General features: G+C 42.6%; 1 protein-coding gene across 1 annotated transcript in view; it reads right to left on the bottom strand.

The window, feature by feature from the left end:
* DOCK1 (dedicator of cytokinesis 1) overlaps nt 1-19,956 on the bottom strand; it is a 569,919-nt gene that overhangs the window by 436,164 nt on the left and 113,799 nt on the right. The window contains exons 17-21 of the mRNA XM_023730055.1: nt 17,753-17,856; nt 16,947-17,130; nt 10,298-10,395; nt 4,715-4,804; nt 4,276-4,376 (exon numbers count right to left, since the gene is read on the bottom strand). Of these exons, the coding sequence (XP_023585823.1) occupies nt 4,276-4,376; nt 4,715-4,804; nt 10,298-10,395; nt 16,947-17,130; nt 17,753-17,856 (577 nt within the window). The remainder of the gene's footprint in view (nt 1-4,275; nt 4,377-4,714; nt 4,805-10,297; nt 10,396-16,946; nt 17,131-17,752; nt 17,857-19,956) is intronic.

Here is a 19,956-nt window from a genome sequence, read left to right as displayed (position 1 = left end):
AGCCCCACAACAACACGGGAAGGCAGTAGTAGGATTACCCCTAGTTTACAGATGAGGAAGTAGAGGGTCAAATGGGTAACCTAGATTTCCTAATGTTAAACAAAACAAACCAAAAAAAATCTAAGGGATTTTCAGTAGAGCCCAACAGAGTCACAAGAAATCTTACCAAAAAGGCAGCGTCCTGAAATGTTCTAGAAGTAGACATGGTGAATAGTCACACAACATTGTGAGTCTACTAAGTGCCGCTCATTGTACACTTTAAAGTCATTAAAATGGTAAATTTTATGTGTGTTTTACCAGAATAAAAAAGACATTATAGGAACCGGTACTTGTTATTAGAAATAGTCTCAGCCACTTCTATTCATTTTAGTTCCTTTTCTAAAACAACTTAAGTTCTTACACTGAAAATAAAAATTTTACAAGAAATTTTTCTTAAATTCTTTTTTTTTAATTGTACTTTAGATGAAGGTTTACAGAACAAACTAGTTTCTAATTAAACAGTTAGTAAACATATTGTTTTATGACATTGGTTAACAACCCCATGACATGTAAATAATCTCCCTTCTCAACCTTGGGTTCCCCACTACCAGCTTTCCTGTCCCCTCCTGCCTTCTAGTCCTTGTCCCTGGGCTGTTCTGCAACATTCTTAAATTCTTAATGAATTTTCTAAGAATCCTTATATGAAGAGTACACACAATATAGGAGAATAATATGGGTGGATACCTGAACAGATTTTTAAATACCTTTTACATTTCCTGATAATAGAATTCCCCCAAAAAAAGTTTAATTTTAAAAGTATAATCACCATACTTCTCTTAAAAGGCTACATAAACTGTGATCTAAAAACAAGTATCTCCCCCACCTGAAAGTATTTAATAAAACTTTTTATAATAGAAGTTTATACAGTTTATAATGCATAAAAACTGGTCAGAACTTTTTCTAAATTTTCATCCAACTACAGAAATGGTTGGAGGCAGCTGGGACAAATAACTGTATGCTGGAAGTCTTATTTTAATTAATAACTTCATGATTTATTTCAAGTGCTTAGTTTACAGGTAATTTTAAAATTTCCAGACTAAAAGTGAAGGAAAAAGCATAAATAAATTTCTATTTTTTTTGAATTAATTAATTAACTCAAAAAATACAGAAAATTCAAATGATCAAAGGTTAATTAAAACAGGAAAAAAATGAGCCCAAGAGGCCTCATTCAGGCACATCACAGAAAAAGGGAAGACAAATAGTCCAGACACATAAAAAAAAAAGCCAAATTCATTTATAAATAAATGCATACAAATTAAAATAACAAGTAGCCAACTGTTTGCCTAGTACATTGGAATAACTGGGAAAGACTGAAAAAATAACATAGTCGGACAAGATACAAGGAAGCAGGAACAATACAGGTAGGATTAACAGACAGGACACTCTCTGGCGGGTAAATTGGCCATATCTATTAATATTTAAAACATTCAAGTCCTTTGACATCAGCAATTCCACTTCTAGTAATCTAGCCTACAAAAACAATTAAAATGTATTGTTGTTGTTGTTGGGTGCTGTCAAGTCAATTCCAACTCATGGCAACCCTATATGACAGAGTAGAACTGACCCATAGGGTTTCCTAGGCTGTGATCTTTATGGAAGCAGATCACCAGGTCTTTCTCCTGTGGAGCCACAGGGTAAGTTGGAACAGCCAACCTTTCAGTTAGCTGCCAAGCACTTAACCATTGCACCACCAGGGCTCCTTGTACAAATGTATTAAACAATATTTATGGCAGCATTGTCTACAGAAAAAACATATATATAAAAAATGCAAATATCCATTGTTTAGGGACTGGTTAAATAAGTTATGACATATCCCTACAATGGAATACTGCACAGCTGTTAAATAAGTAAGAAGGGGAGGGATGGCTCCATCAGCATCAATGTGAGAAAACTGCATTATACTGTTAATAAAAAAACAGCAGTTATAAAACAGCAGATATGTGTGGGATTCTATTCTGTATTCTGTATTCTCATCTATTAAACTATTTATTTATCCTTATGCCAATACCACACTATATTGATTAGTGCAGCATTATAGTTAGTCTAGAAATCAGGTTGGTCTAAAAACTTAATTTGGCTATTCTGAACATTTTGAATTTCCATATAAATTTTCAAACTGGCTAGTCAATTTCTTCAAAAAAGCCTGCTGAGATTTTGATTCAGAGTGTGTTGAAACTATAGATCAACTTGGGGAAAATACACATTTTAGCAATATTTTATCTTTGGATCCATGAACATGGTATATATCTCGAATTATGTAGTTCTTCTTTAATTTCTATCAGTAGTGTTTTGTAATTTTCAGGGTAGAAATCTTACACATCTTTCATTAAATTTATTCCTAAGTGTTTTGCATTAAATTGCATCCCCCAAAAATGTGTATCAACTTGGCTAGGCCATGATTCCCAGTACTTTGTGGTTGTCTACCATTTTGTGATCTGATGTGATTTTCCTGTATGTTGTAAATCCTCATCTCTGCCTGTGGTTAATGAGGCAAGACTAGGTTATGTTAAATAGGATTAGGGTGGGATGCAACACCCTTACTCAGGTCACAGCCTAGGGAGTTTCCCTGGGGTGTGGGCTGTATCACCTTTTATCTCACAAGAAATAAAAGGAGAAAAGAAGCAAGCCAAGAAAAACAGACCTCATACTACCAAGAAAGAAGCACTGGGAGCAGTGAGTGTCCTTTGGAACTGGGTTCCCTGCAGTGGAAGCTCCTAGACCAGGGGAAGACTGACAGCAAGGATCTTCCCCCAGAACCTACAGAGAAAGAAAGCGTACCCCTGGAGCTGGCACCCTGAATTTGGACTTCTAGCCTCCTGGACTATGAGAGAATAAACTTCTGTTTGTTAAAGCCATCCACTTGTGGTATTTCTGTTATAGCAGCACTAGATAACTAGGCCACTGGGTATTGGATGATACCCGAGAATCCAGGAACCGGATTCAGTTACATTAATTGCTGGTGTCCGATAGCCAAAATCCTCCAACCCTGACATCATGGTTACACATAAACGGCAAGCAGATTTTTCCTTAAAAATAATTCAACACATAGATGGAAGCTTGGACTCAATTCACCAATACTAAAAAGAGCTTTCCAATGATTATAAGTGGGATGTCCTTAGATTATTTAAGTATTTCTTTTTCACCACAACTCACACAATAAAACACTGGAATCACTGCCAAAACCCACCATGGAGAGAGGAAATCTTCATAATAATTATAATAATAATAAAGCTCACAATTACATGGTATTCAATATGGCAGGGATTCTTCCAAGAATGTTACATACAATAATTCATTTAAATCCTGACACAACCCTATGATTAGGTCCTTTCTACAGAACAGAAGGGTGAAGCCCAGAGAGGTGGAGTAATTTGCCCAAGATTACAGAGCTTTTAAATGACAGAGCTGTATTTCAAACACAGGAAGCCTGGCTCCAAGACTGTACTCTTAATACTAGATGTGGGCCTCAGTGTTTGAATAGACTGCAAGGAGTGGGTGTGGGGGACTGGGCAGGTCGGCAGTAACTGGGTGGACAGTAAGAATCCAAGTTAGTTTTAGCTGCAGTTTGTGGTACAAAAAAGCAGGCACTCTTTAAAGAGCAAGGAGAAATACTGCAAAACACAAAACTGAATTTTATTCACACTAAACAACCAATAACTTCAAAACAGAAACAAATGCATTTACTCATTCATCAAATGATTGTTGAGAACCTACAGGGAGGCAGGTACTCTGCAGCTGTATATCAGTTTCATCGAACATAAACTAAAAATTTCAAAGATAAATGAGAGGTGTGGAGAAGAACAAGAATTTATTCCAGGATGTTAGGATAATTTATTGCATATCTCTTTCAACAAGATTCTCAAGTCTGTTAAAAGAAAAACAATAATAAAAACTATACCAGTAAATTCAGAGTTTTGAGGGAAAAATGCACAATCACAGATAAAACTACCATATTTTTACACAAATAACGTGCACCTTCCATGTTTGTTTGCCAACCGATTCCTTTCCCTGCAAGGTATTCTCGTAAACGCTGCTTTGTCATTTTTTTTTCACATATAGCTGTAAAAAAAAAATTTGCATAGCACATCTACAAAAATACCTGGTAGGGGGAAGGGAGCAGTTAGCAAACAAACGTAGAAGGTGCGCGTTATTTGCATAAAATGTGGTGCGTGAAAAAGGCTTAATAACAAACACACACAAAAAGCACTGGTTTTAAAAAAACAAAAAGGAACTTACGTGTAAGCTAATGTTGCACTGAAATGTTTCTTAATGTAGGTTTCCAAAACAGGATTAAAATGTTGAAATTTCCTATCAGCAATCAGTCCAATGATAAATACCTGCCAAATTAATTAATATTTTCATTAGCAACATGATGGAAACCATTCTAGAGTCTTCATGTAAATCATCTGTATCACAACTCGAATAAATGAACAAGGGCATTTTCAGACGTAAGTTGGTCAGCTGGTTGTCTCTTCTTAACATAGAAGTTATATTTGCATAATCATAGTTTTACATTAAAAGAAACTTTTTATCTCTCAACTCATCTGCTTTGATTGGATTTATAACTGAAACCGCTTTTAAGGTTTCCGTGATGGAGATCCACCCCCAGCTTCAAACGCTGCAGCTTGAAAGAGCGCGTTAATATCTCGGAGGATGAAAAGTAAAGAACTCTTACCAGAGCATCAAATACTAGTGTGTCAAAAGTCTCGCTCTCTGAGTTCTCCATCATGATGTTGAAGAGCGCATCCAAGGTGTCCTGGAGGAACTGCAGGTAGAGAACAGGTCAGCAGACACAGAAAATGCACCCGACATTCCCCCAACCTTGAAAAACCATCATCTTTGGCAATTCTCCAAATACCCACCTGTTATGATTGAATTGTGTCCCCCAAAATATGTATTGGAATCCTAACCCCTATACCTGCGGATATAATCAAGTTTGGGAATAGGGTTTTCTTTGTATGTTAATGAAGCTGTATCAATGCAGCGTGTGTGCTAAGCCTAATCACTTCTGAGTTCTAAGGAGCAGGACAGACACAGAGACAAGGAAGCACAAATGTGGAAGAGAGATGCCAGGTGAAGACTGCCACGGAACCGAGGAACACCGGGCTACAGAAGCTAAAGGAGACAAGGACCTTCCCCTAAGCGAAAACAGACAGAGAGAGCCTTCCCCTAGAGCCAACGCCCTCCATTTGGGCTTGTAACTCCTTAACTATGAGAAAACACATTTCTATCCTTTAAAACCACTATTTGTGGTATTCCTGTTACAGCAGCACTGGCATATAAGACACCACCTTTCCCAACAGCTGTCTATGAAGCTATGTACTTCAGGGATTTTTCTTAGTCATCAGATACACAAGACTATAAGTGGGGACGAGTGACTGAGTCCAGAACAAAGATGTGCCACCGTGAGCCACACAGGGAGGGATTCACCACTGTGGAGATGCCCAACTGCCTACTCGTAAGAGGATCTTCCAACCCTTTTCCTCATTTTCACAAGCCTGGTAACAAAGAGCTGAATGGCACTCCGGGAAGGTGATATGACTCATTCGACACAGCTCTAAGGGCAGAACTTCAGTGAGTGACGGGCAGAGGCCATGCAGAAACAGATTCCAGCTGAGGATAATAAAGAGCCTTCCATGAACCAAGAAGCCCAAGGATGGAAGAGGTATGGGGCTCTGGAACTGGGGTACCCAGTGATGTGCCAAGGAGGGCTTACTACTCAATAGTAATTTAAAAATTAATTATATAACCTACTAAAATTTACCAAAGAAATGTTACAGCATAGAGTGACAAAACACTGTGGATTTAATCATCAAACGAAAAAATAGGAGACTTCAAAGGTATGTTATACATGTAATTCGTTTCAAACGCCACCACCATCCGCCGCTGCAGGAAGTGTGAGATGAACTGAAAAATACTATCCTAAAAGTAGTGAGCTCCCTGTTGGTGAGGGAGTTCAAGAATAGGTGGGATGCCATATAATGGGACATTATTCAGCCATAATAAGGAAGGGCATACTGATACATCATCATTAGTCATTACGGAGATGCAAATCAAAACCACAGTTAGATACCACTTCACACCCACTAGAATGGCTATAATCAAAAAGATGGACAATCAAAATTATTGGTGAGGATGGGGAGAAATTGGAGTCCTCCACTATTGCTCATGGGAATGTAAAATGCAGTTGCTTTGGAAAACAGTTTGGAAGTCCTCAAAAAGCTAACCCAGAACTAAAACCATTCCCAAAGCCCACTCTTCAGACCAAGATTAGACTGGACTATAAAACATAAAATAATACTCATGAAGAGTATACTTCTTAGGTCAAGCAGATATACGAGACCAAACGGGCGGCTCCTGTCCAGAGGCAGGATGAGAAGGCAGGAAGGGCCAGGAGCTGGTTGGATGGACACGGGAAACCCAGGGTGAAAAGGGGGAGTGTGCTGTCACATTATAGGGACTGCACCTAATGTCACATAACAATATGTGTATAAATTTTCGTATGAGAAATTAACTTGAGCTGTAAACTTTCACCTAAAGCACAATAAATAAATAAAAAGTTAAGTAAAGGGTTACCACGTGACTAGCAATTCCACTCCTAGGGTCATACCCATGAGAGCTGAAAACATATGTCCACACAGAAAATTGTACTCCAACACTCACGGCAGCATTATTCATAATAGCCAAAGAGTAGAAACAACCCAAATATTCATCCACTGATGGGTGGATAAACAAAATGTGGAACTTTCATACCACGGAATATTGTTGGGGCATAAAAAGGAATGAAGCTCCGATACGTGCTACAACTTGAAAACATTATGCTACATCAAAGAAGCCAGCCATGAAAGGCCACATACCGCATCATGCTATTCCTAGGGTCCGAAAAGGTAAACCAACAGAGACGGAGAGGAGGTTAGCAGCGGCAAGGGGCTGGGAGGATGGGGGGTGGGGAATGCCTGTTAAAGGGCACGGGGTTTCATTTGGGGTGATGAACATGTTCAGAAATTAGACAGTGGTGATGGTAGCACAACTCTACGAATCTACTAAAAAACACTGAGTTGAATTGGTGTATGTTTTGCTATGTATATTTTCAACAATAAGAAAATAAATTAAATATAGAGATGTAGATATCTATGCATATACATATGAAAAAAAAAGCCACTGAATTCTGTGCAGTTTAAAAAGGTGAATTTTATGGTACATGAATTATGTCTCAATGAAACTGTTATATAACAAAAAAAGAAAACATAGGCGTGGACACCTAGCATGGATGCCAAAGATGATAAGGTCAGATGTCTGGTCCAGATTCCTCCAGGACTGCTCAGCCTGAGCACAGCATCCAAAGGGACTTCCAGTCCCCACAGTGGGTCCCAAACCGTACAGCCTTTAGTCTGCAGAGCCCAACCACAGGAACCTGCTCCCAAACCAGTGCCGGCCATGCTGCTCCTTCCTCTGTGCTGGGGACCCTCTAACACTACCAAGCCCAGGACGGGGGATGTCCCCCTGCACCCAGTAGGAGAGCCAAGACCCATGGAAGCATAAAATCCTCATTCTATTCCGCTGTGCTCGTGGGAATGTAAAATGCAGTTGCTTTGGAAAACAGTTTGGAAGTCCTCAAAAAGCTAACCCAGAACTAAAACCATTCCTGAAGCCCACTCAACTATGGATGTCATCCCAGGCAATGTCACAGGCAAACAGGAAGGGAATAAAATCATCCGGACAAGAGGCATCTGGTCTGGACATGGAGGGCTCCCTCGCCTCGGTAATTATTCGGACCTGCACCACCTCATTTCTTTTGCATCATTTTCCATCATTCTCAGATTATAAAATCTTTCCAAGGTCAAAACTTCATGCCATCTGCTAACAGCCTAGTGCTCCTGCCAACAGGCCACCAGGTGCCAAGCCCTGGCTGGACACAGTGCATGCAAAGTCCCTGACGCAGGCCTGGCCCTCCCACCAAGACAAACGGCATGGTCAGTAGCACAGACACGCAACCGCAGAGAGCTGGAAACGTGTTGGTTTGGCCATAGAGCCCCCATGGCGCAGGGACATATCCACCCAGGAGAAGACCCCTGACACGAAAGGCCTCTTTGCCATCTCATCCTTCCTCCAAGACCACCATTGGAAGACCAAATTCACCACTGTCCTTCTCAATCTTAGTGGGAAACTGTACCTTTTATTAAACATGCAAATACCTTTCACAATCTATCAAGCAATGCTATCTCACTACTACAAGTTATAAATATACATAAAGAGGGGCTTCGAATGAATGGAATGAACTAACAGCCCACATACTATCACATCCTTAAACAGAGTAGAAGAAGCTGCCTGCAGGCTAGGACCTCTCTAGTCCTGGCTGGCCGTTAGCAGCCCATTCGGCCTTGGGCAAGTCAATCCACCCCTCTAGCATACGTGGTGTGCAGGATACACTGGTGAATGGGAAGAATAAAAGTCAGGTCAGTGGTAGAATTCCCACCTTCCACGTGGGAGACCAGGGTTCAATCCCTGGCCGATGCACCTCATACACAGCCACCACCCATCTATCAGCGGAGGCTTGAATGTCACTATGACACTGAACAGGTCTCACTAGAGCTTCCAGACTAAGAAGGACTAGAAAGGAAGGTCTGGCGATCCACTTCTGAAAATCCACCAATGAAAACCCTGTGGAACACAATGGTCTGATCTGTGACTGATCTTGAGGATGGCACAGGACCAAGCAGCATTTCATCCCATCATGCATGGAACCATTGTAAGTTGGGGTCAACTGGCTGGCACCTAACAACAAGAACAAACTAGGTAAGGTGTGGACAGATCATCCAGGCCTGAGGGATCCCAGTGTGGACAGGAAGCAAAGGGAGAGATGTGGAAACCATTACCAAGGATGAACAACAGTGCCTGATAATGTATTATCTAAGGGGAGTGGAGGAGAAAGACGGACAAGATAACTCTAGACTTTTCCTGGTAAGTGTTATACAGGTCAACAGAAATACCGTGCATTCCTGACATCATACAGGAACTTAAGAATCAAAGAGAACAAAATTCCATTAACTGTGTGTCTTCTAAAGTATGTTCCTTTATTCACCAGTTTCCATCTGAAGTAGGGAATTTATAGAACCCAGAGAAGTTTAAAATGCAATTAACATCGTCCAAGCCACTGGAAGAAGACAAAGACCTGAAAAGATGATTAAAATTTTAAGATGAGCGAGGATATAGTCGAAAGGTTATATAATGAATTTAGGAAAGTGGTGCAACTAAATTAATTTATACCAAAGTGAATCACATTGCTGGTTAATTAAGGCCATTTCAAGTAATTAATTTTTACAGAGATAAGACAGTCTCCTCTGCAAGCACCACTCTGGAAGGGTGAAGAACAGGGGCAACCGAGGGGCAGACTCGGTTATAAAGACCACGCTTAGGAAACACCACGTTAGTGACCAGCTCATCCCCCGCTGGCCACCTGAAGCCGAAACTGCATGTCCTTTACAAGGAAAAGTCATTTCAGCAAATTAAATGACATACGAGAGGCAAGAAGTGCCTGCTGCTGACATCAGAACCACAAACAGAACAGAATGAAGAATTAAAGAATCTGAGTGCTCAGAAGACTATCCGATCACCCCAGTCTGGCACTGTAGCTTATAGATAAAGATACGGGGCCACAGGAAACGAGCACCTAGCATCTCTCCAGAAATGAGTCCAGGATCGCATGGCCAGAAAACGGGCAAGACAAGACTCCCAGCCCTGTGATCATTCTACCATACCACACGTCTCTGCAAGTCACTTATACAGGCTCCCCACTAGCAGTGTGCCAGGAACAGTGATAATGCCGACGGCAATGAAACAGAACACGCGCTGAGCGCCTCCAGGTGCCAGACACGGGCTACCGTATTTCACTTAACCCTCATAACCACCCTAAGAAGGAGGCGCTGTTAGTATCTCCATTTTACAGGTGAGGAGAGTGAGGCTTCAGGGGGTTAGTTAACGCCTGTCAGACCCACAGCTAGGACCCTTTGGAAGAGGGACAAGAACTCAAAAGGGGGTTGATGGCAAAGCCTCCACAGCTAAACTAGATGGCCATTCCACAACCAGAATACAAGGAGCGTCCCTTCCACTCAGAAGGGTGCATCTTAAATACCTTAAAGAAACTATTTGTTAAAGATTGTAGCCAGAATCCTATACTACCTTTGGAAGCAGTGCCTCTATCTGTTAATTCACGCAGAGGAAGAAAAAGAAGAAAACACGGCCCTCTGGGGTGCACTACCTTAACCACTTCGCCGCCATCAACCTTCATCAGCTGCCTCAGGTTCTGCTGCAGCAGGTTGGTGTTAGAACGCCACTTCAAGAGCCCCAGAAGGTCCACTGAAAACAGAAGAAGAACGTCAGTCCCGCACAGCCAACTTTGTCTCTCTTGCTCATGCATCCTGTGTACTTCTTTCTGTGATTTTTGAACAACAACAACAAAATAATCAATCCGATTTCGAAAGTCTCGTCATCTAAATATTTCACTACTTTGCAGCAACATCCCTAAAACCTAGGGTGGTGGAATTCCTTCTCTCCAACTACATTTACCATGGAATGATTTCCATGCAGGAGCTTTAAAGATGCGTTCAGGAACCTGTAAAAAGGACGGGCCTTTCTAGTCAGACAAAGAGGCAGGAAAGAAGGCTGCTCCTGCACAAAGTGCTGCTGGCTTTTCCCGAGTTGTATTTTCCAGTTTGAGAACAAGTCTCTATTTTAAAAAATATGATTAAATGGTATACAATAAAATAAATGCAAACCCACTGCTATCGAGTCGATTCTGACTCACAAGGACCCTACAGGACAGACTAGAACTGCCCCATAGGGTTTCCAAGGCTGTAAACCTTTACGGAAGCAGACTGCCACATCTTTCTCCCAGAGAGCAGCTGGTAGGTTCGAACCGCCAACCTTTTGGTTTAGCAGCCAAGTGCTTAACCACTGTGCCACCAGGGCTCCTGTAAAATAATTAACAAAACTTCAAGTATTGGAACTGCAAGGGGAGTGGCTGCAAGGGGGCAGTCCTTGCACCTCCAGTGGCCCTGGACAGCTCAGACCACTCCCGCTGGGAGCTCCATATTGTCTGTGCTTCTCATGGTTCTGTTTTTGTGTGTTTGTTTGCTTGTTTTTTATTTGAAAAATCGGGCACTGAATGTACAGGTTTTTAAAGGCTGAAGGTGAAAGAGAATGTCCAGAAATGACTTTGTTGAAGGCAGCAAGATGTTCTTTAAGGCAGGAATATGGAATTTAAATCACCTCTGGGAAAGAACAGATGCCTACACAATTTTCACTTTAACTTATATTAATATTCCATTACTTGAAAAAATACAATGAGCAAAGTATATTTACTGTTTATGCTCATCAGGAACGAACTTCAGCTACAGGAACTGTCTCTGCAAGAAAAATCCTAGCTAATATCGAAAAGAAAAATATCATTTTGGCAATAGGTAGAATTTCAGTGAATACAGGATGCCCATTATAACTTAAAGATCAAACTACACAAAAGCGGATATATAATGAACACCGAAACAGACATTTTCATGTATTTGACCTTGTGACCTTGCCCTGCAAATAGTGCTAAGAAAAAGAATTAAAAAAGAAAAGGGAGGCCAAATAGTAGGGTACCGTGGATGTGTGAAAATACAGACTATAGAGTCAGACAACCTGGCTTAAATACCAGCTGGGCCACGCAGTAACGATACGACCTTGGGCAAGTAATCTACCTCAGTTTTTCCATCTGAAAAATGGCGACGAAGATGCCTACTTCACAGAGCTGGTGTAAGAATTAAATGACATGAGGTTTGGAAGGCACTGAGCACAACATCCAGGTCATAGTAGTAACAGTAGCAGTAATTCAAAGAGATGACTGGAACTGAGAAATGTAAACTTTATTCACAGAAGGTAACATATTTCAATGTTTAATCAAAAGGTGAAGCAAATGAAAAGGCTGTGAGGTGCCCAGGCTAATGGTGACTTCCATCTCAGGAGAGTTATCAGAGACTAATTAAAAACGGGGATCCTATTCATTCAAAATTGGTGGCACTTTGGATAATGATGGAGGCTGAAGTTTGCAATCAGCTGCTAACCTAAAGGTAGGTGGTTGAAACCCACCCAGCAGCTCCATCTAAGAAAGGCCTGGTGATCTGCTTCCATAAAGATTAAAACCAAAAAAACCAAACCCACTGAGTCCATTCTGACTCATAGTGACACTACAGGACAGAGTACAACTGCCCCATAGGGTTTCCAAGGAGCAGCTGTGGATTCGAACAGCCAACCTTTTGGTTGTCAGCAGTGGAACTCTTAACCACTGCACCACCAGAGCTCTGTAGCACATGGGGTCACCATGAGTTGGAGACTTAACTCACTAGCAATGGTCTTCCTTTTTTTTTTTTTTTTTTAAGATTTACCTCTGTATTGTAAATACGAGGAAAGGTAAATTAGTAAGGAGAAGGCACATTAATAGGAGCAAAAGCCCTTTGAGGAAGGGGAGCCTGTAAGAAAATGGGGCTTGCCAAGCCTTCCTCACAACGACCCAAGTCAGCCCGGGCGCCCCCTCCCCATGCCCTCGTTTCCCGTGAGTCACCAAAGTTTAACCCATAATTATTCTTTTAGAACCCCTCTCGCACTAATTATGTAGTAAGCTAATTGAGGAGAGGACTCACATCCTATAGGTCTTTTTATATCCCCGACAGCATCCAGCATAGTGCTGAGAACAGAGACACTTAATACAAACCTTGATGAATAATTCAGCCACTGCTTATCCCTAATGGAACTTTGCAGTCATAAATCAGAGTTTCAGAAAAATGATTCTCAAATGGGAATCTGGGACATGATGCTCACTTAGATGCCAATCGGGGCAGCTCTGTCTTGCACACGCTTGACACACCCCCATACTGACAAAAGGAATAGCTGGCTGGAGGGGAAATGAAAGCCCCGAGATTCCCTTCACTCCTGGGGAACAGCATCAAGCCTGGGGATTTCCTCGTTGCCTAGCAACAGATGCTGTAGAGACCAAGGCAATGAGACCAAGGGTTCCAGGGAGGGAATCACCTGACGACTGGTGAGATTCAGGGAGGCTGGAAATGAGAGGCAGATCAGCACCACCCTCGGGGACAGCTCCTGGCCCAGCCCCTCTACTCTGCTGACAGGTGCACTAAGATTTTGTAGATGGGCCCCAGAAGCAAACTAATCTTCGGGACATTGTCTTGTTTTGTCCCTGTACTGAGTACCTTTTTTTTTTTTTTTTAAATTGTGGTAAAAACATATATAACAAAACTTTTGTCAATTCAACAATTTTTACATGTACAATTCAGTGACAATGATTATATTTATCATGCTATACAACCGTCATCGCTATCCTTCTACAAACTGTCCCACCACCATTGCTCAGTGCCTCCTAACAGCGACTCCACCGTCCTCCTTCCTCCCAGCCCAGGTAATCGCTAACAAGCTTTGGTCTCTATACACTGCCTATTTCCTGTCAGTGGGATCACAGGATATCTGCCTTATTTCACTCAGCATGTTTTAAGGTTCGTCCGTGTCATAGCATCTATCAGGACTTCATTTCTCTTTACGGCTGAGTACAATACTCCACGGAGTACAGACCACATTCTGTTTATCCATCATCCACTGATGGACGTTTGGGTTGTTTCTACCTCTTGGCTATTGTAAATAATGCTGCAATGAATACTGGTGTACACATACCTGTTTGCTTTCTCGCTTTCAATTCCTTTGGGTATGTGTGTTCCTAGGAATGGGATTGCTTGGTGGCACGGCAGTTTCACATTTACCTTTTTGAGGAGCTGCCAAACTATTTAGGATATTGCTTTTGAAAAGGAAGGTATGTTTAGGTTCCAAAGAACACCTCCCAGATATGCTTTTGTAGCATGGGCCATGTCTAAAATGGTGGCTGCCTTCCCTGTGAACATGGCTATACACATCAGCTCTACTGAACAGTGAATGTGCCACATACGTGGGTGGTCACACCCCTGCAGAGGTCACCCTTCCCCGGATCAGAGGAGGCCTGGATGCTGGAGCCTCTCAGCCTGGTGGGACTGTCAGGGACACATCCAGAGAGCAGCGCTGGCATACGGGGCCTCCTCTCCATGACCCGTTCCCACAGTGGTGCCTGGTGCTCCACACACAAGCTCCCTGGGGACTCTCTACCCCTCCACACGCTGCAGGGAGCCCGGCCCCAGTTAACAGATTCACCTGCTCATGGAGATTCGAGAACAACTACCAGCTTTGACACTTCATAAAGGCTGCAGACGAAACACAAGGAAGGCATCACTAGAGAAAAGTATCCAAACCAGTCGCCATCAAGTCAACTCCAACTCATGACTGTGCTCCATAGGGTTTTCTTTTTTTTTTAATTGTTGTACTTTAAGTCAAAGTTTACAATACAAGTTAGTCTAACATACAAAAATTTATACATACTTTGTTATGTGACCCTAATTGCTCTCCCTATACTGTGACAGCACACTCCTCCTTTCCATCCCCGATTTCCCATGTCCATTCAACCAGCTCCTGACCTCTCTGCCTTCTCATCTCACCTCCTTCAGAAGCTGCCCATTTACTCTCATGTATCTACTTGAGCTAAGAAGCACACTCTTCATGAGTATCATTTTGCATCTTATAGTCCAGTCTAATCTTTGTCTGAAAGAGTTGGCTTAGGGAATGGTTTTAGTTTTAGGCTAACAGAGTTTGGGGGCCACGTATTCTGGGGTCCCTACAGTCTCAGTCAAACCATTAAGTCTGGTCTTTTTACTGGAATTTGAGTTCTGCACCCCACTTTTCTCCTGCTCCGTCAGGGACTCTCTGTTGTGTTCCCTGTCAGGGTGGTTATTGGTGGTAGCGAGGCACCATCTAGTTCTTCTGGTCTCAGGTTGATGGAGTCTCTTGTTTATGTGGCCCTTTCTGTCTCTTGGGCTAATACTTTCCTCCATAAGGTTTTCAATGGCTGATTTGTCAGAAGTAGATCAGCAGGCCTTTCTTCCAAGGTACTTCTGGGTAGACTCGAACTTCCAACCTATTGGTTAGCAGCGAGTGCATTAGCTGTTTGCACCACCCAGGGACTCCAGAGAAATGTACCACATGGCCTGAAAGCGTGTGAGAGACTTCCTCCCCACACACCAAACACTTCACCCGTGATGCAGTGATGGACACGCGTAGCCTGCGTAGCCCCGTGCGACCAAGCACAGCGAGCGTCCAGGAAAGTTCTACGAGCTTTCCAAACACTCAAGACTCGCATCCAGCTCAATCCACGTCCCACTCCGATTCTGTGACTGGCAACGATGGGCTCCCTTCTGCCTCTGTTTAGACGGTTAAAGTCCAAATGATGACTGTTGCTAGGGCAAATGCAAAATGACCGCCATGATTTACGGACAACCCCCAGGGCACACTTCATGAGAGCTGCAGCCATTAATAATCAAAACCCTATCAGGCAGTTAAGGGGGAAAAACTGGGATTTTGAGCTGAGTTTCAAGAGAGCATAAAATCTGTGTGCACAGCCGTGCTGCCGCCCCATCCGGGGCTTCAAATTTTAAACATGGGATTTGTGCAGAAGGGTGAGGGCAGGAGGAAGGCGCTTCACACAAGAAGTACCCCTGGAGGACAGGGTGTCACTGGGCAGGCTGGGAGCAGTGGGAAAGGTGCTTGGAGCAGGTGGCCAACCCAGCACGGGGACATGGTGACAGGCAGGTGAGTAATTCGATGCTTTAAGGCTGCTCTGTGGTGTGTGTGATTCAAGGTACCTTATCTCACCATGATGGGGACTAGAACATGCCATTAAAATCAACATTTTAAAACAAAGGTAACAGGTCATTATCTCGGTGTGTGCGGGGGAGAGGGAGCAACACAGAGAAGGTGGGTGCCTCTCATCCTGTAACAAAAAAACTTCGCTGCTGTCGAGCTGACGCTGACTCACAGCAACGCTGCAGGGCAGAGCAGAACTGCCCCTTAGGGTTTCCTAGCCTGGAATCTGCAGGAGAAACCCTGGTGGCCCAGCGGTTAAGCCCTTGGCTGCTAATCAAAAAGTCGGCGCTTTGAACCCACCAGCCACTCCAAGGCAGAAAGATGTGGCAGTCAGCTTCCATAAAGATTTACAGCTTTGGAAACTCTATGGGGTAGTTCTACTCTGTCCTATAGGGTTGCTATGAGTTGACATCTACTCAACGGCACTGGGTTTGGTTGGGTTTGGAATCTTCATGGAAGCAGACTGCCACACCTTTCGCCAATGGAGCAGCTGGTGGGTTTGAGTCACCGACCTTTCAGTTAGCAGCTGAGTGCTTAATCACTGCACCACCAGGGCTCATTTAATAGTGCACTTAAACTCACCAATACCCTTCGCAGTGGGCATAACCAGTTGTTGATGAGCTGACTCTGACTCACAGCAACTTCGTGACTGTTAGAGTAGAACTGTGCTCCAGAGGGTTTTCAATGGTTGATTTTTCAAAAGTAGATCACCAGGGCTTTCTTCCAAAAAGCATCCAGGTGGACTTGAACCTCCAACCTTTCCGTGAGCAGCCGCACGTGTTACCCATTTGCACTACCCAGAACTCCCATATCCGTAGACAAGGAAGAGAAGGTTCAGAGAGGTGAAGTCCCTAGTTCCAGGTCATTCCCAGGGGCATCATAAGGGAAGGGTTCAACCCCAGGTCTTTGGATTGACCCTAAATCTCATACTTTTACCTTGATGCAATACAAGCTTCTTTGTTCAAAAAGCTCTTTTGAAAGTAAATCCATTTCTTTATTTCTGTTTAACTTTAATCCTCAGACAAAAATAGAAGTGTGAATTTTATAGTAAGCAGGATTAACACTCCCTCCTTCCACTCTGTACCCACACTGGCTGCTTCCTAGAGATACCATGGGGTGATCATCTCCCATCCCACACTCACCGTTCTGAGTGAGCTTCGTGGAGCACACCAGGGTTGAAATCTGGAAGGAATCTTTGCTGATGGTACAGCTTCCGAGGCTCTGCATGCCCTTGCCCGTGGCTGAGTGCCCCTTCTCCTCTAACTCGGCTTTGGTGGAGGGCAGACTCAAGTACGTCGAGGCGTCTTCCAGCTTTTTTGCTTCAGCCTGTGGGTTTTGTTACACATTATGTCAAACATGACTTAAAACCAGCAATACATACTTCGTCCCACCCTTTGTTATCCTTAATCTTTTTAACTATCACAGTGTTTGTTCTTGTAGTGTGCTAAACTGTTTATTTCAGTAATTTCCTTTGTTCCTATAGCTTAACTCATGTTCATAGAGTATTATTACAGGGCACTTACGTGTCATTTTATGTCATCATTTCGTTAGGAGCAGCACAGGGGCTGGTCATCAGAAGCATTCATTTATAGAATTTAGTGTGGCTAGGTAGCAGCTGTAGGAGCCCTGTGGTGCAGTGGTTAAGCACTCGGCTGCTAACCGAAAGGTCAGTAGTTTGAACCCACAGGAGAAAGATGTGGCAGTCTGCTTCTGTAAAGATGACAGCCTTGGAAACCCTACAGGGCAGTTCTACTCTGTCCTACAGGGTCACTATAAGTCCGAATCAACTCAACAGCAATTGATTTGGTTTTCTGGCTTTTTGTTTTGTTTTTCGTTTTTTTTAGGTAGCAGCTTCCTCAAAAAGGCGGGAAATGTCAGCTCAGGTCAGGGTGCCCAGAATGGGCTAAATGGTCAATAGTCAGCACTACGGCACCAATAAGACGTATACCTTATAGACGATAAGATCGTGCTCCCCGTCCCTCAGGGTGGTCCCATCATATCGCATCAGCTTCACAAACGCAAGAGCAAATATTTTCTCAGATTTGTCCTTAGCTGCAATAAAAATCAACAACCACCTTTGACTGCCGCCATGACAAAATAACCTTACCGAAGGCCACCTTTATTAAAAAAATTACAAAACTTACTGACAGATGCTTAAAAAAAAACTGAATAAATGGACAGTGATCACCAGGAGGAAGACTCAGCTCCTAAAGGATTGGCTCTCTCCAAATTCATCTATAAATTCAATGTAATTCCAACCAAAATCTCAACAAGGATTTTTCATGGAACTTGAAAAGCTGATTCTAGAGCAAGGGGTCAAGAACAGGATGATTTTAAACAAGAATATGTATATATAAAGAAATATATATATATATACACATATACGTATATATGAAGGTTCACCCTTCAGCCAAAGATTAGACAGGCCCATAAAACAAAACAAGACTAAATGGACACACCAGCTCAGGGTCAAGGACAAGAAGGCAGGTGGGGACAGGAAACCTGGTAACGGGAAACCCAAGGTCGAGAAGGGGAGACGGTGGACATGTCCTGGGATTGGCAACCAATGTCACATAACAATATGTGTATTAATTGTTTAATGAGAAACTAATTTGCTTTGTAAACCTTTATTTAAAGTACAATTTTTTTTAAAAAAACGAAGAATATGTAGATACAACGACAAAAAAGAAAAAAGAGTAGCTGCTAAGGCTGATTATGTACAACCAAAAACCTCATAGGATTTGGTTCCTTGGTTTGGAGGTTTAGCATCATGGTTTCATGGGACGTCCCAGTTAACTGGCCTAATAACATGTGTGGTGCCTCTGTTCTACCTCCTAGTGTGTTGCGTAGTGCCTAGGGACTTAAAAACATGCAAGCGGCCATCCAAGGCACAACAGTTGGTCTGTACGGGCCTGGAGCAACAGAGGAAGAAGGAGAGTCAAGAATAGGTGGAGGATACGGAATGTGTGGCTAATTGCCTCCGTGAGCGACCGCCTCCTTTGCCATGAGACCAAAAGAACTGGATGGTGCCCAGCTATCATTATGGAACATTTTGATCAAAGATTCCATAGAAGAATCCTGATCAAGACAAGGAAAACACAGAACAGAATTTCAAATTCTCATGGACTCCAGACCTCCTCGAGCCATGAAAATTGGGTGAATCCCTGAAACTGTTGTCCTGAGACAATCTTTAAACCTTAAACCAAAAATATCCCCTGAAGTCTACCTATATGGGATCCAAGTGACAACAACTCAAAGGATTGGTCAGGAACCTTAAAGGGCAGTGAGTTTATGCTAATGGGAGAGGAACAACTCAGAAAAGGAGGGTGAGAACGGTTAAACTAGCAGAATGTAATCAATGCCACTACATGGTGCGTGCAGAAACTGCTAAATTGTTGTACGTTTTGCTGTGTTTATTCTCAACTACAACAACAAAATAAATGGAATTATATAAAAATAAATAAACAAGTAATAATATACATTGGCATAGCATGAATGCCAATTAGCCTGTTGCCACTGAGGCCATTACAACTCATAGTGACCCCACAGAACAGGGTACTACTGCCTCACAGGATTTCCTAGGTTGTAATCTTTATGGAAGCAGACTGCCACATCTTTCTCCCACGGAATGCCAATTAAGTAGTATATAAATAAAAGTGATTAAATTCCAATTTTAAAATCTAAGAAAAAGAATATGTAGGGAAGCCCACAATGCTAGAAACCAAGAGTAACTATTAAGTAATAATAGAGAAGGTGGGGTGGCATGTTAGCATAGAGATGCCAGACTAGTAGGAACCAACAGGGCCTGGAACACAGGCCATGTAAATGGCAGAGGGTCATGTAATCAGCAGAGAGGAACAGACCACTCCACTAAGAAAGCTGGTTCCTACCTCACACCATACGCTAATGTAAATTACAGCACACTAAAGACCTCAATGTGAAATTTTGTTCCCTTTGTCGTTCTGAACTCTATTCGAATACCAGCTCCTCAGACATGACCACTACATCTAAAACGATGAATGAGTAACCCAGTCATACTCTTTCTCCTTGCCTGATTTATTTTTCTTCATAGTCCTTATTATTACCAGACTACCAGATCTAGGTGCATGTGTGCGTGCGTGTGTGTGTGTGGTAAATTTGTTGTTGTTTATT

The sequence above is a fragment of the Trichechus manatus genome, unplaced genomic scaffold, assembly GCF_000243295.1.
Source record: "Trichechus manatus latirostris isolate Lorelei unplaced genomic scaffold, TriManLat1.0 scaffold00031, whole genome shotgun sequence".
In the NCBI taxonomy this organism is placed as follows: Eukaryota; Metazoa; Chordata; class Mammalia; order Sirenia; family Trichechidae; genus Trichechus; species Trichechus manatus.
Note: the sequence above shows the minus strand (reverse complement) of the source record. Positions and strands in the feature narration are given on the sequence as shown.